Source organism: Excalfactoria chinensis, chromosome 3 (assembly GCF_039878825.1).
Source record: "Excalfactoria chinensis isolate bCotChi1 chromosome 3, bCotChi1.hap2, whole genome shotgun sequence".
NCBI lineage: Eukaryota > Metazoa > Chordata > Aves > Galliformes > Phasianidae > Excalfactoria > Excalfactoria chinensis.
In genome coordinates, this window is record NC_092827.1 from 100,820,266 (window position 1) to 100,832,754 (window position 12,489).

The 12,489-nt window shown below is 57.2% G+C and overlaps 3 protein-coding genes across 3 annotated transcripts; 1 reads left to right on the plus strand and 2 right to left on the minus strand.

The window, feature by feature from the left end:
- The first annotated feature begins 125 nt into the window (after positions 1-125).
- On the plus strand, positions 126-2,937 carry LOC140250079 (transmembrane protein 121-like). The gene is made up of 2 exons (XM_072332489.1): positions 126-530; positions 1,601-2,937. The coding sequence occupies exons 1-2, from the start codon at positions 334-336 to the stop codon at positions 2,538-2,540; spliced, it is 1,137 nt and encodes a 378-aa protein (XP_072188590.1). The 5' UTR covers positions 126-333; the 3' UTR covers positions 2,541-2,937.
- A 1,215-nt stretch (positions 2,938-4,152) lies between these two features.
- Positions 4,153-8,717, minus strand: RRP36 (ribosomal RNA processing 36). The gene is made up of 7 exons (XM_072332738.1): positions 8,600-8,717; positions 8,245-8,383; positions 6,214-6,280; positions 5,840-5,944; positions 5,658-5,732; positions 5,432-5,549; positions 4,153-5,207 (listed from the first exon to the last, which is right to left on the minus strand). Exons 1-7 carry the CDS (start codon positions 8,634-8,636, stop codon positions 5,068-5,070), a joined length of 681 nt encoding a protein of 226 aa, XP_072188839.1. The 5' UTR covers positions 8,637-8,717; the 3' UTR covers positions 4,153-5,067.
- On the minus strand, positions 8,707-12,441 carry NPAS4 (neuronal PAS domain protein 4). The gene is made up of 7 exons (XM_072332222.1): positions 10,716-12,441; positions 10,471-10,607; positions 10,196-10,301; positions 9,793-10,039; positions 9,581-9,690; positions 9,100-9,229; positions 8,707-9,010 (listed from the first exon to the last, which is right to left on the minus strand). Exons 1-7 carry the CDS (start codon positions 10,936-10,938, stop codon positions 8,707-8,709), a joined length of 1,257 nt encoding a protein of 418 aa, XP_072188323.1. The 5' UTR covers positions 10,939-12,441.
- Positions 12,442-12,489: the final 48 nt, after the last annotated feature.

Genomic DNA, 12,489 nt, shown 5'->3' on the forward strand with positions numbered 1-12,489 from the left:
GGCACGGAGCTGACCCCGGGCCGACCGCATCTTCCTCTCGCCTCGCTCCGCTGCCGCGCCGCGCCGTGCCGCCGAGGCGGGGGCCGCCGCAGTCCCCGCCCGCCCGGCCGGGAGGGGCCAAACGTCGTCGCCGCCGCAGAGACGCCGCCGGGCGATGCCGCTCCGGGCCCGGGGCCGTCAGCGGGGCCCCTCCGCCGCCTCCGCCGCCCAGCCCCGAGGAGCCGCCCGAGGTAAGCGCGGCCCCGTCGGGGAGCTCCGTGCCGCCGTTCCGCGGCTCCGTGCCGAGCGCTCCCTTCCCCGGCGCGCGGACTCCGCGCCGCGGGTCCCCGTGCGATGCTGCGAGCGGACGGCGAGAGACGGACGCGGAGCCCCGCCGCCTCGCCCCGGCCGTCCCTGCGGCCCGCCTCGCGGCCCGGCTCGGAGCAGCTGCCCTCCTCGTCGCCTCTCTCCTGCTGCCGCCCGTCCGTCCGCACGGCCGAAGGCTCGGGACATGCGGGATTCGGGGCGTTCTCGTGCCCGGGCACCCCCAGGTAACGCCGGTGGGCGCGGCGCGCGGTGTCGGTGCGGCCGGGGATCCCAGCCCGCGGCGGGCAGAGAGAGCTCCTGAGCGGCCCCGGTGTCGGGGAGCCGGCTCGACACCGTGCGGCGAGCGGGAGAGCTTCGGCCTCTATCTCAGCCGGGGGGCTGGCTCCTCTCCAGAGCAGCTGCCGAGCCGTGCCAGGCTGGGCCCCAGCTCCCAGCTCTCTCCAGCTCTGGCAGCAGCTGCCCGCAGCTGTGCTGGGCCGGGAGGGAGCCCGACAGCACCCGTGCCATCTGAAGCAGAGGGGTGTTCGTTGGGGCTTTGCTCTGAGCCCAGGTAGGAAAGCCGAGCATCAAGCTGAAATCCAGGGGCTCTCACAGAGCTCCTCACATCCCGGAGCTGCTTTTCGTTGCTCTGTTATATCCTGCCAGGGAATAGCAAGCAAAGCTCTTGTGGATCACAAGGCTAAAGGAAACTGAAGATGTTGGGCAGATCGTTTCCCTCCCACCCCCCAGGACGGCCATGCTGAAAATCATCTTTCTCCTACTGCTGTGCATGAAAATAAAGGAGATGAAAAGGACAGGGAGCCTGTCTTGCTATACTGTGAAACGGCTTGGGATAAAAGCATAAACATGGCCTTGTGTGCCTTGCAGGAAAGAACAGGGACAGTGCCACTGTCTGGGAATGGCCATGGAAGTAAGGCACGTGCCCTTCATGATAGCAGTAATTAGCTAATTCAGTGAGCAACTAGAAGAGGCAGTAGCATCCCAAGTATTCAAAGGACATCCAGCCTGCCCCATGGTTCCCCTACACGCAGCCTAGGAGCACAGGTTCCTGCACTGCAGGGGGAACCAACTTGTTTGCTCGGTCACCTGCTCTGAGTTGAAGGCTCTCACACCTTTCCCTAGCAGGATGTTCTGTAGGGACAGAGCCTGGCCAGAACCCATCAGATAAGCTAGGAGAAGAGTGTGTGACCACACACCACCCTTCTTTTGATCATCTGTGGTGAGGAGATAGGATGAGAATAGGGATGGGGAAGCCCAGCAACTCCCTGATGCTCCTGCCTATTCCTCTGTGCAGAATGGTTCCCCCACCACCTGTCAGCAAGCCCCACGTGTGCCTCTCGACTGTACTCATCATGAGCAGCCTCATCCTCATGGATGCCTACCTGGTGGAGCAGAGCCAGGGCTCCAGGAAGCTGGGCATCTGCGTCATGGTGGCGGTGGGCGACGTGTGCTTCTTGCTGGTGCTCCGCTATGTGGCCATCTGGGTTGGGGCAGAGGTAAAGACAGCCAAGCGAGGTTATGCCATGATCCTCTGGTTCCTCTATGTCTTCGTTCTGGAGATCAAGGTTTACTTTGTCTACCAGAACTATAAAGCTGATCGGAAGAGCCTAGATCTCATGGCTCGCAAAGCGCTGACCTTGCTGCTCTCCATCTGCATCCCAGCCCTCTATGTGCTGCTGGTGGCCACAGAACACATGGAGTATGTCAGGACATTCAAGAAGAAAGAAGATCTTCGCAACCGCCTCTTCTGGGTCATTGTGGACATGCTGGATGTGCTGGACATTCAGGCCAACCTGTGGGAGCCCCAGAAAAAGGGGCTGCCACTCTGGGCTGAGGGCATCATGTTCTTCTACTGCTACATCTTGCTCCTGGTCCTCCCTTGCGTCTCCCTGTGTGAGATCAGCATGCAGGGGATTGGCATTATGCCTCACCGCATGATGCTGTACCCCATGCTGAGCATGCTCACCGTCAACATCACCACCATCTTCATCCGAGGCAGCAACATGCTCTTCTTCAGGGACTCCCGGGTCTCCAGCATCTTCATGGGCAAGAACATGCTGGCCATCGGGCTGAAGGTCTGCATGTTTGTGCAGTACCAGCGGCACAGGCACCACGCACCGCCGGGGCCAGGCCCTGCCCCACAGCATAGCTGCCAGCCCCAGCCCTCCCCAGGGCTGCAGAAGTCTCGGGATCAGCCTGCCTGCCCCGAAGAGCTGGCACAGGACAACACGTGACATGCCAGTGGCAACCACAGCCTGGGCACCGCCACGCTTGGTCATCCCCATGAGATCCTGGGAGGGTCGCTGAGCCCCCTGCCTCTGGACAGCAGGGACTGACCCCATCTCCTCCCTCCTTGGGCAAGGTTGCTCCATTCCACAGGGGCAACACTGTGATGGGGCAGCCAAGCAGTGCAGGACCACAGCCCTCCAGCTCAAGCCAGGGGCTGAGCAGAGATGTCACCTGCTCCACCTCAGTGTCTTGCCCCAGCCAGGTGCCCGTCCTGGTGGGAGCGAGGATCTGGCTCCCCACACCTCTCATCCCTCTCAGACAGCCGCAGGCTCGGTGGGGGCTTGAGGAGGGTAACTGACCTTTTTCGTATCTCCCTCTTTGCAATAAAGGGCCTGAGCTCTCATTGTGTCTGTGTTTCTTGTCCTCTGATGCCTAGTACTGTTGCTGCCTGCCCCTGCAGCTGCAGCAGCTGATGCCAGCCATGCCCATAGCTGCCCTCCTTGGGGAAGCCCACATTAGGTCCCCCACAGCCTGCCTGTGGGGCACCAGACCTGGCAGACAGCCTGCCAGGACATTAGAAACACAAGCCAAATAACCTAATGCAGTCCCCCAGTGCCATGGGAAAGAAAAGCTTCACCAGCTGTAGATGCAGAAGCATCCCTCACCAGCCAGTGCTGTCACACTGGAGCCTGCCCCAAGGCCCACCCCAGTGCTGGCTGTGCTCAGGCCATGCCCCTAGGGCTTTCTCCTTGGATGGGAGAAAGCCAGGAGCAGACAGGAAGAGACAGGTCAGATTTACTTTTCACCTTCCATGTGCTGGACAATTAGTTTGTGTTTCAGCTAAGAAGTCTTCCATTGTGGCACTGCACTAGGATTGCTCCTTGCTGGGCAGGATCTACCAGCAACAGAGGATGGGGACACACAGATCTGGCAGCCCCTTGGCAAGGCCTTGGCAGCAGTGGCTCCCATGTGAGCCCAGGACCAAGCCCTTCTTACCAAATTGTCCCTATGCACCTTTACAAGAGGAGATTTGTTCAGTTTTGGATTAAAAAACACAAAGTCAGCAAGCTAATGCCACAAAGGGGCTATGATAGCCTTAAGCTTTGGCACTGTCACACTGCTTCCACAGAAACTCTCCTCTGAAGGCATAAGGATGCACCAGGCTTTGCTTCCCAAGTGCCAAGGTCAGGAGAGGAAGAAGGGGGCAGGCTCAGCACAAAGCAGTGAGCCACATGCAGGTTAAAGGCAGCTGAGGATTTCCATGGTGTCCATAACCAAACTAGCAAATCCTGTTTCTGCTGCCTTTGCCCACACTAAAATCTGTTACCAACGCAGAGCTCTCATCACCCACAGGAACTGCAGCAGAGGCAGATGCTTCAGTAACACCCTCAGCCAGGCATGACGGAGTTGCTCATCTTCCATTTTCTCTGCTTCACAAAACCTTTCCCAGGCCTCACACACCAGCTGCCACCTGCAGCAGTGGAGCTATGTGCAGGCTTGACAGGGGCGATCTGCCCTGCTGACCGAGGTCTGGCTCATAGCACCTGCATTACATCACATCACCTCTGCTCTGGCACAGACACTGAAGTCGAGCCACTAGAAACGAGGAGAAATAACAGTTGGTGGTCAGTTGTAATGCCAGAGAGAAGCACATCCTGTAAGGTCAAACTGCAGCAAACACCTTTACTTAGAACATCACTGACACTGGGAGTAAAGCAAAGCAGGTATTTATTTTATCAACGTCACCTAGAAACACCAGCAGCCCTTTAAAGAACAGGCTGAGATGGGGGCAGCCCTGCTGGAGGGAACCTGAGCTGCAGTGCCTGAGCACAGTCAGCTGCGCGCCCTGGCTGAGGGAGGCCTGCCACAACATGGGCTGCTCCACCAGGGTGCAGCCCCAGAGAGGGATGCTAATCTCTCTCATTTTCTCAGCTCTGGGAAAACTACATTTGGACACTCGTCCCAGCTGGGCCCTGACATTGGTTCTCTGGGCTTATTCCAGTCGAGGGTGCAAAAGGAAGAAAAAGGAGTTTCACCTTTAAAACTTGAAGCAGTGGGACAAGGGTCCAGAATGGTAGTGCTGTCTGTCCCTGTACATTTGCAGGCTCATATGAAGCAAGCTATCCAGTCTGAATGCAGTGCTGGCCCTGCTCTGAGCAGACTGGATCACTGCTCTCCCACCCGATACCCTTTTCATTGGGACCCAGTAAGACATGGAGAAGAGCCAGCAGTGCAGGGCACAGTCTGGGCTCTTCTAGCTACAAGAAGAGCAGGTGCAAGGACAGAAATCAATCAGCACCTCATGCACCTGCATGACAGACTTGTCATCACCCAGGTATGATGTAAAACACAAGTGCAGGGGTCTCTTCAGCTACTGAAAGCACATTTTTTTCCCTGTTCAGATTTTGATGCCTAACAGCATCACTGTACAACGGAAGGCAGAAAGTGAGAAGAGAAGCTGCCATCTTCCAGGCTAGTGTGAATCCCAGCGCCAGCACCACCTTTCCAGGTAACAGCACGTCTGTGCAGCAGTCACAAGTTCTTCTGTGAGGGCAAACGGCGCTTATCTTTGACAGCATTCCTCTTCCTTTTCTTGCTCAGGAAGCTCTCCAGCTTTCCACTCCTCTTTAGCTCCACATACTTCTCTGCTAGCTCCAATTTTCGTTTCTCAGCTGTGAAGGAGAGAGGAGCAAGGTTTTAGATCCAAGCCTGAATTATCTCTACACACCTCGCTTCCTCCTGCTGGGCTCCAGGCCTGACTTGTCACTTGAGTGCCAGCACCACAATCCCTCCACAGCTCCAAGCTATTATGGACAGCTCATTTCCAGAGCTTGCAGTGCTGTCAGCACTACCCTCCTCCAGGTCTTCCTGCAACATGTTCACACTGTGTACTTACACTTCTTTAGGAAGAAAGGTTTCTTTCCCTGCTTGGCCAGCTCCCGTTGTTGTCTCTTCAAAGTCAGCTCCCATTCCCTCCGTTTTTGCTGTTTTTTCTGTGCCTGTTCTTGCTGTGTCTGTACAGAATGGATGGCCCACGTCAGCAAGTGTCTAGGCAGACCTCAGGTCACACATCCTCTCTATCAGTGCGTTTCCTAACAGAGGGGATGCTGCGCTAAACTCACCATGCGGTTCAGGAGCTGCTGCAGTTTCTCCTTCTGCTCTACATCCCGGCATTTTTTCAGCTGCTTCTGAACCATCTGGAGAAGAGAGCAGAAAGCTGCGTCACTGCCTGCCTGCTCCACTGCAAAAGGGCCACCCCTACCAAGCAAGCTTCTTCTGGCCAAGGACAGGCACAAGGCATTACCTCCTTCTCCTGCTTCTTGATGGTATCCAGGAAGCTGTACGTCTTCATAAATATTTCAGGATTATACTCTCCAGACAGGTCATCAAATCGAGGGTCTCTGTGGACCTGAAGGCAGAGGAAGCGTCAGAGCCGTGATTACTCTGAATCCTGCTTTTTTCCAAATGACCAAGTTAAAGTCAAAGCAGCAGCCCCTCCTGCACCCCATCTCTTGCTCTCCCCAGAGACACGCTATAATCTCCCACCCAGCAGGCTGCTAGCCAACACCTATCCTCCACAAACAGCCTTCGCCACCTTCCGCAGCACCAGCATCACATCTGTGCCCCTCAGCATCACTAAACAGTCAGTGCCCGAAGTGGGGGAGGAAGAGCACTCACCTTCTTTGTAACAGAGACAACCTGTCGCAGAAAAGGCATAGGTTTCTTGGCAGACATCTCCACAGGTCTGAAAGAGGGAAAAAACATACTTGTAAGAAGCAGAGGGCAGAAAGAAACCCAGATTAACATCTCGGGTCACACAAACCCTCTGAAGAACATTAACGCACAGTGCCAAAAGACCAGACTTCATGGAGGCTGTAGGTATCAAAAGCCAGATGTGGTCATTACAACCAACTCACCTATAAACGTGTAACTAAAGTAATCCTACAGAAAACATCTATGTGCTTTAATCTAGTTCCAAAGCATCAAAACCTCACTGTACCAAATGAAAACCTACCACTATACAGTGGTATCAAGTGAATAATTATTCCTCTTTCTTCATGTTTTCATACATCATGTAATGACCCTCTTCTGTTCGTAGCCCAGCTCACGCACTCTCGATACACTGAGAGGCAAGACCAAAGGTGGGAATTTCTCACTGAGCTGGGTAGTCACAAGAGCAGGTCAGTTCTACCGTGACCAAGATCAATGACAAAGCATACCATAACTCAGGTAAAGGAGAAATCAGACCCCAGGAATAACGGTACTTATTTCAAAGGAGACTTCACACTGAATCAGGACCCGTGGTGGAAAGGAATTAAGGGAATGAGTCCTTGCAACACAAGCTTTGAGAGCATGATGCCTTGGCTATAAAAGCAAGATGATGTAAGGTGACAGGATAGAGCATTACTCTCCCCATACTGAATGCAGCGCTCTGTGATCTATCACTACATCAGTGATCAGAAACAAAGACGTGCAGATCACTGAGTCCTGGCATTACACCTGCACTCAGCAATACAGCAGCGCTGGGGCGAGGAGCACAAACAACCTTGCAACAATAAGGAAGTTTTCCAAATCCCACTTAAAGCAACGTTCAGCTTATTTTCACATCTTCTCATGAGGCTACACCCCTGTGCAACGCTCGAACCAGCTTTACAAACCACTACTGAAAACAGCCGCGCTGACAGGGATTTCCCTGAAGTGCTTTCTTAAGAAGTTCCATGAGAGAAACAGCATCTGGGATTTACAGTGGTGCAGTGCTTAAAGGATTAGGGAGATTGAGTAATAAAAGCAGAGTCACGCAAATGGCGTAGCAGAAATAGAGAGTACACAAAATCCCCCAGACTGTTGGGTAGAAGGTAAAGTAGAAACATTATTCTGGTCAACTGCTTAAAGCGGAGGAAGGATGCATTCAGAAATAGGTTAGGGAATGCCAGGGTAACAGAGGAAACTTGTTTGAATCCTTTGGATGCGACTCTGAGGACTAAAAAGTGCTATGTACTGCAAATAAAGGGTAACGGTTTGACATGTTAACAGAGGAGGCCCGTGGAAGACTGCTAAAAATCAGCTAGGTTCTGCTACACTGAATTTGTTTTACAGGCACCACGTTAATAGCACCTGCAGAGTACATAAACTGCAAGTGCAAAGAGCACTGAGAATGGGGCAGAGCCTGTGACTGCAACCACTACAGAGGGGAAAGAAAGAACATCAACAGATGAGCCACAGAGGGGATGACAGCAAAAGGATGAATGAGATTCCAGACAATCAGCTGACCCCGAACTGCAGCTATGGGAGCTGGGCAGAAAACACTGAGAAGCCACAAGAGGTTCAGAACGCAGCAGGGCTGGGAAGGTACAAGTAAAACATTATTTATCACAGCTTCAAGGAGAGACTCACTGTGCTCCTGGATTAAAAGCATCTCAATACAAAGACTACACGGGAACCGAGTACTGCTTTAAGTACCAGATAAGGGTAGATAGCTGGGGATTTGAGCATGACAGAGCACTGGGAGCACAGGAGCACAGCCCATTCCCAAATAAAGCACAGCAATGAAGAGCACTGCTGTACAGCACATCAGACGAGATCTACATCAGCTCCGAGGCAACGTCAACACCGCGAGGAGCTGCCAGCGCTGCTTCTGGAGCGCAGAGCGCACGCAGAGCACACAGAGCACACAGATACATCCTGCAGGGCACAAGGAAACACCTTTACCCCTTTCTGTTCAGCTGCTGTTTCACGGGGGCTTTGCCGGGCTTTGCTGTTTTCTTCCCGTCGCTCAGCTGCCGGCACGCTCTCGTTCCGGCCGCACTCTGCATCCGCAGCCGTTCTTCCAACGACAGTTCAGCTTCATCTGAAGGAGACAGTAACGCACGGCCGGACCGCATGGCCGGACCGCACGGCTCGTCGCGGCGCTGCCCGGAGGCACTTCCAGCCGCCCCTCCGCCCCCGCCCGGCAGCAGGAAAGAGGCTCCCCTCCCTCCGCCCCGCAGCCCCGGGTACAGCCACAGCCGCAGCCCCGCAGCCCCGCAGCCCCGCAGCCCCGCAGCCCCGCTGGGCGCACTCTCACCTCCCGGCCGCAGCTCCTGCCCTCCCTGCCGCCTCATGGCCGCCCCCAGCACAACCCGCCCGAGCGGCGCACGCGCAGTCAGACAGCAGGGAACGCGGAACGGCCGTTTATTGGTGGAGGAGCGGCGCGCAGTGCGCATGCGTAATGTGCGACCCGGAAGCTTCCAGCGCGTCGCCTAGGAGACAGGCCAACGCCAGGGCGGCGTCCGGCTGCGTCCGGCCGTAGGAGCGGGGCTCCGTCCCGGGGCAGGCGGCGGGCGGCGAGAGGCTGTCGGCCAGGGCGCGGAGCTGTGCGGCCAGCAGGCTGAGACCCTCCTCCGGCGGGGAGGCGACGGGCGGCGGCGCTGGGGCCGGGCAGAGCGGCGGCGGCGGGCCGTGTTGCCGGGCGCGCATGTAGGCCGCCTCCTCCTCCCTGCGGCGCGGGACGTGACAGTGAGGGGAGGCCCGGGGGAACCGGGAGCCGCTGTCAGCCTCCGGCCTCCTCCCCCCCCGAACCCTCACCTGAGACTGCGGCTGCTGCAGGTGATACAGCGGCCCCCGCGCCGCGCCGACACGCAGAGCCAGGCCCAGGTGCGGTCCCTGCGGAGCAATCGCAGCACGACGGGCCCCGCCGCGGCCCCGGCACCCAGCGCTGTGGGGAAGCGGTGGTGTGAGCGGGCGGCACGGCACAGCTGGACCCGCTGCTGGGGCAGGGCTCGGTGGCCCCGATGCAGCTGCGGCCCCAGTGAGACGGAAGCTGCAAGCAGCCGAGTCAGGTCTGCGGCCTCTCACAAAGGCAGGGCTCAAGGGGGCTTCCCTGCTAGCAACCTGAGAGCTAGCAAACCCATGTGGTCAGTGTATGGGGCATAAACCTGCTGCTTCATTCTTTTTACAGGAAACAGGACTCTGTTTACTTTGTTTCGGCTGTGCTAGGCAGCCAGGTTTCAGATGTAGCCAGACAAGACTAGAGGAAGACACAGGTGAGTGTGGGTGTAATACTCACCCACAGCCCTGTGCTGAGCAGCTGCTACATCGGCATCTTCGGGATGCAGGAGGCTGTACCACGACTGGCCAATCAGTTCCTCCCTGAGGTAGCCGAGGTGGTAGATGGCACTGGGGAGGACAAGAGGAGCGGAGTCCAGCCTGCATCCCACACCCAACCTTAGTGAAGAAAGATGATGCTGGCTGTCCTGGACATCCAGCTGGCAGCCTCACCTCTCTGTGACATCCATAAACCTCATGTCTAGGGCATGTGTGCTCTGAAACAGGTCGTCCTGAGAACCGGTGTCATGAACTGCATCCAGCTTCGCAACCGGTGTGCAGAGGGCCAGGAAGGCTGTGGTGGAGGGGGATGCCGGCCAGCGTGGGACCATGAAGTGCCCGCGTACTGCCACAGCTTGGCTCCCCCCGTTCTGCAGCCGGAAGGCCTTGGATGTGCGCATCTCGCTGACAAAGGTGATTTCTGCAGAGAGCGGATTAGCGACTCCTCAGCGCCCTCATTGGCAACCTGCTGGTTGTGCCCGCTCAGCCACGGAGGGCCAGAGCAAGGCTGCACCTGGGAGACCCCAGCCTGGAGGCCACAGTGAGCACACCGCACTCTTGTTCTCTACAGCCTTACCCCTGCCTGGCTGCTCCTGGGCAAGGAGGAGCTTCTTGTGCACCTCCTCCCATGCTCGCCCATCCAAGATGTCAAAGATGGTGTCCCCGTGGGCAAGAAGCTCCACCTGGTAGAAGGAGCAGTCATGTCAGGTCCCCAGCCCCAGCGGGCCGTGTGCTGCCACACTGCAACCTCGTAACCCTCTGACACCGTGTGAGGGCCTCACAGGGACAGTGTGCCACGCACAGTGAGCAAAGGGAAACAATAACTGCAAATCCACATTGGCCAGCCCTTACCATGGAGAGACCCAAGAACTGAGACACGTTCTCAGAGATGTAGACCAGCTTGCCACCAGCTGAGAGCACGAGCAGAAACCCCGGCAGCAAGGAGAGCAACTCCGCAGCAAGGACCGGTCCTGAGGGAGGAGCTGAGGCTGCAGGGGGAGCGCAGTGTGAAGCACTGTTTTGAAAGGGGACGGAGCAGTGCCTCGTGCAGAGCAGTGCTGCACCCACGGGAAAGAAACAGTAGTGCCCACAGGTACCTGGAGGAAAGAGCTGAGCCCCCCGAAGCCGGAGGCACACCAGGGCCATGGTGTGGAGGTAGGAGAGCCGCTCCTTCTCCTGCGTGGAGATGGGCAGCAGGGAGCGCAGCGCGTGCAGCTCCGCGTTGATCTGGTCCCGACGAGCCTTGGAGGCACTCTTGGTCGACCTGCAAAGCCAACCGTTTGGGGACCCCTGCCCAGGGAAAGGGACAGCGTTCCCCATCTCCTGCTATGGGAGCGCTGGGCCCCAGTGCGGCTCGGTGCCCCACGCGAGGTCTCTCACTAACAGCAATCCTTTGGTGGATGCAGACTGTCTGTGCATGCGGCTGCCCAGCAGGAGACGCTGCTGGCGTTTGCAGCCCTGTGCTTTAGGAGTTAGCTGAGTGACATGACCTCCCCACCAAGCCCCACTAGGGCAGAAACCGCATCCAGTGCCAGATCATGAACTGCAGCCCGTTTGATCTGGAAGTTGCACCTGCCTTCATTCAAGCCTCCCAAAATCTCTCTGCCCCCTCCGAGATCCTTTACCTCAGTGTCCCAGGCTGTGGGCAGCCCCTTGCACCTGACTGGGTCTCACCCTGGCCAGGAGCCGCTCGCAGCCTCCCCTTGCAGGTAAGGGGCAGAGGGGAGCTCACCTGAACGGCTTGGAGGCACCGTGTGCCTGCTCAGCCCTCCTGGGCAGGCAGCTCGTCTCTGCCTGCAGCGGCCTGTGGCAGTGGCTGCAGAAGATGGTCATGGTGCCGGCACTGGGATGCCTGGAGCTAGCAGTGTGCTTCTTGCTGCCTTTGCCTCTGGCTGCGTCTGAACCTGCTGACCCCGCTGCTCTCGGCCTCCTTTTGTAGCCTCCTGGGGTGCAGGGGCCAAGCCGGTGCGTGGAGGAGAGGTACCCCTCCTGACGCAACTCCAAACATCTTGGGGCTATTTTTAGAAGGCAGGCTGCTAAAAATAGCCCTCACAGCCGGCTGCAATCTGAGAGGGGAAGCAATAAAAGGAAGCTGGGGTCTTTAAAGCAAACTTGGTGGCTCAGGAGGGGGTGACGATGAAGGGAGCAGGGATCCCACTGGAGGGCACGTGTCCATCTGGCTCCTGGCCCACAGCTAGCAGTCCAGTACTAGCTCTGACCATGGGATGGAAGCTAGCAGTGTGTGCACAGCCCCTTGGAGAGCGCCCTTTTCTTCTCCCCACCACGTTTCCTCTCCAAGAGGAATGGGGCACTGAGCCCCTCCGGCCTCTGCTCAGCATCCCCCAGCTTGTTATACTCCTTGGAGAAGCCCCAGTGAGAGCCATTCACAGAGATAGGAGTATGTGGGGGTACTTCTGTGCTCAGCTTCGTGCTGACTGATGCAGCGAGTCAGGGCAGTCTGTGCACGTTTCCTGGTGCCCAGAACCCCACAGGGAGAGTAAGCTTGGTGCTTTGGTGCTGATGAAGGGGATGCTGCAGCAAAAGGCTCCAGCATTTTATGGCACACAGCCATTGCCATCTGACAGCTGTCCTGGATTTCTGCATCCCAGTAAAAGCCCTGAGTACTCCCCTACCTTCTTCTGTGTTGGTAGCAGTTTCACCCCTGCACCCACCTACCCTGAGGGTGATGTTCACCAGCTGTTTCCCGTTCACCCTTGCTGTCCCTCTCCCGGGAGGCAGCTACATTGTGGCTCAGGCCCACTGTTCCTGCTGGCCCCAGCTCCTACCAGGCATAGAGAGCTTGCAGCTGGTTCAGCCACTGTTCTCCCCTCTCATACCTCCCCCCCAGCATAGCTGCCCCGACTTGAACAC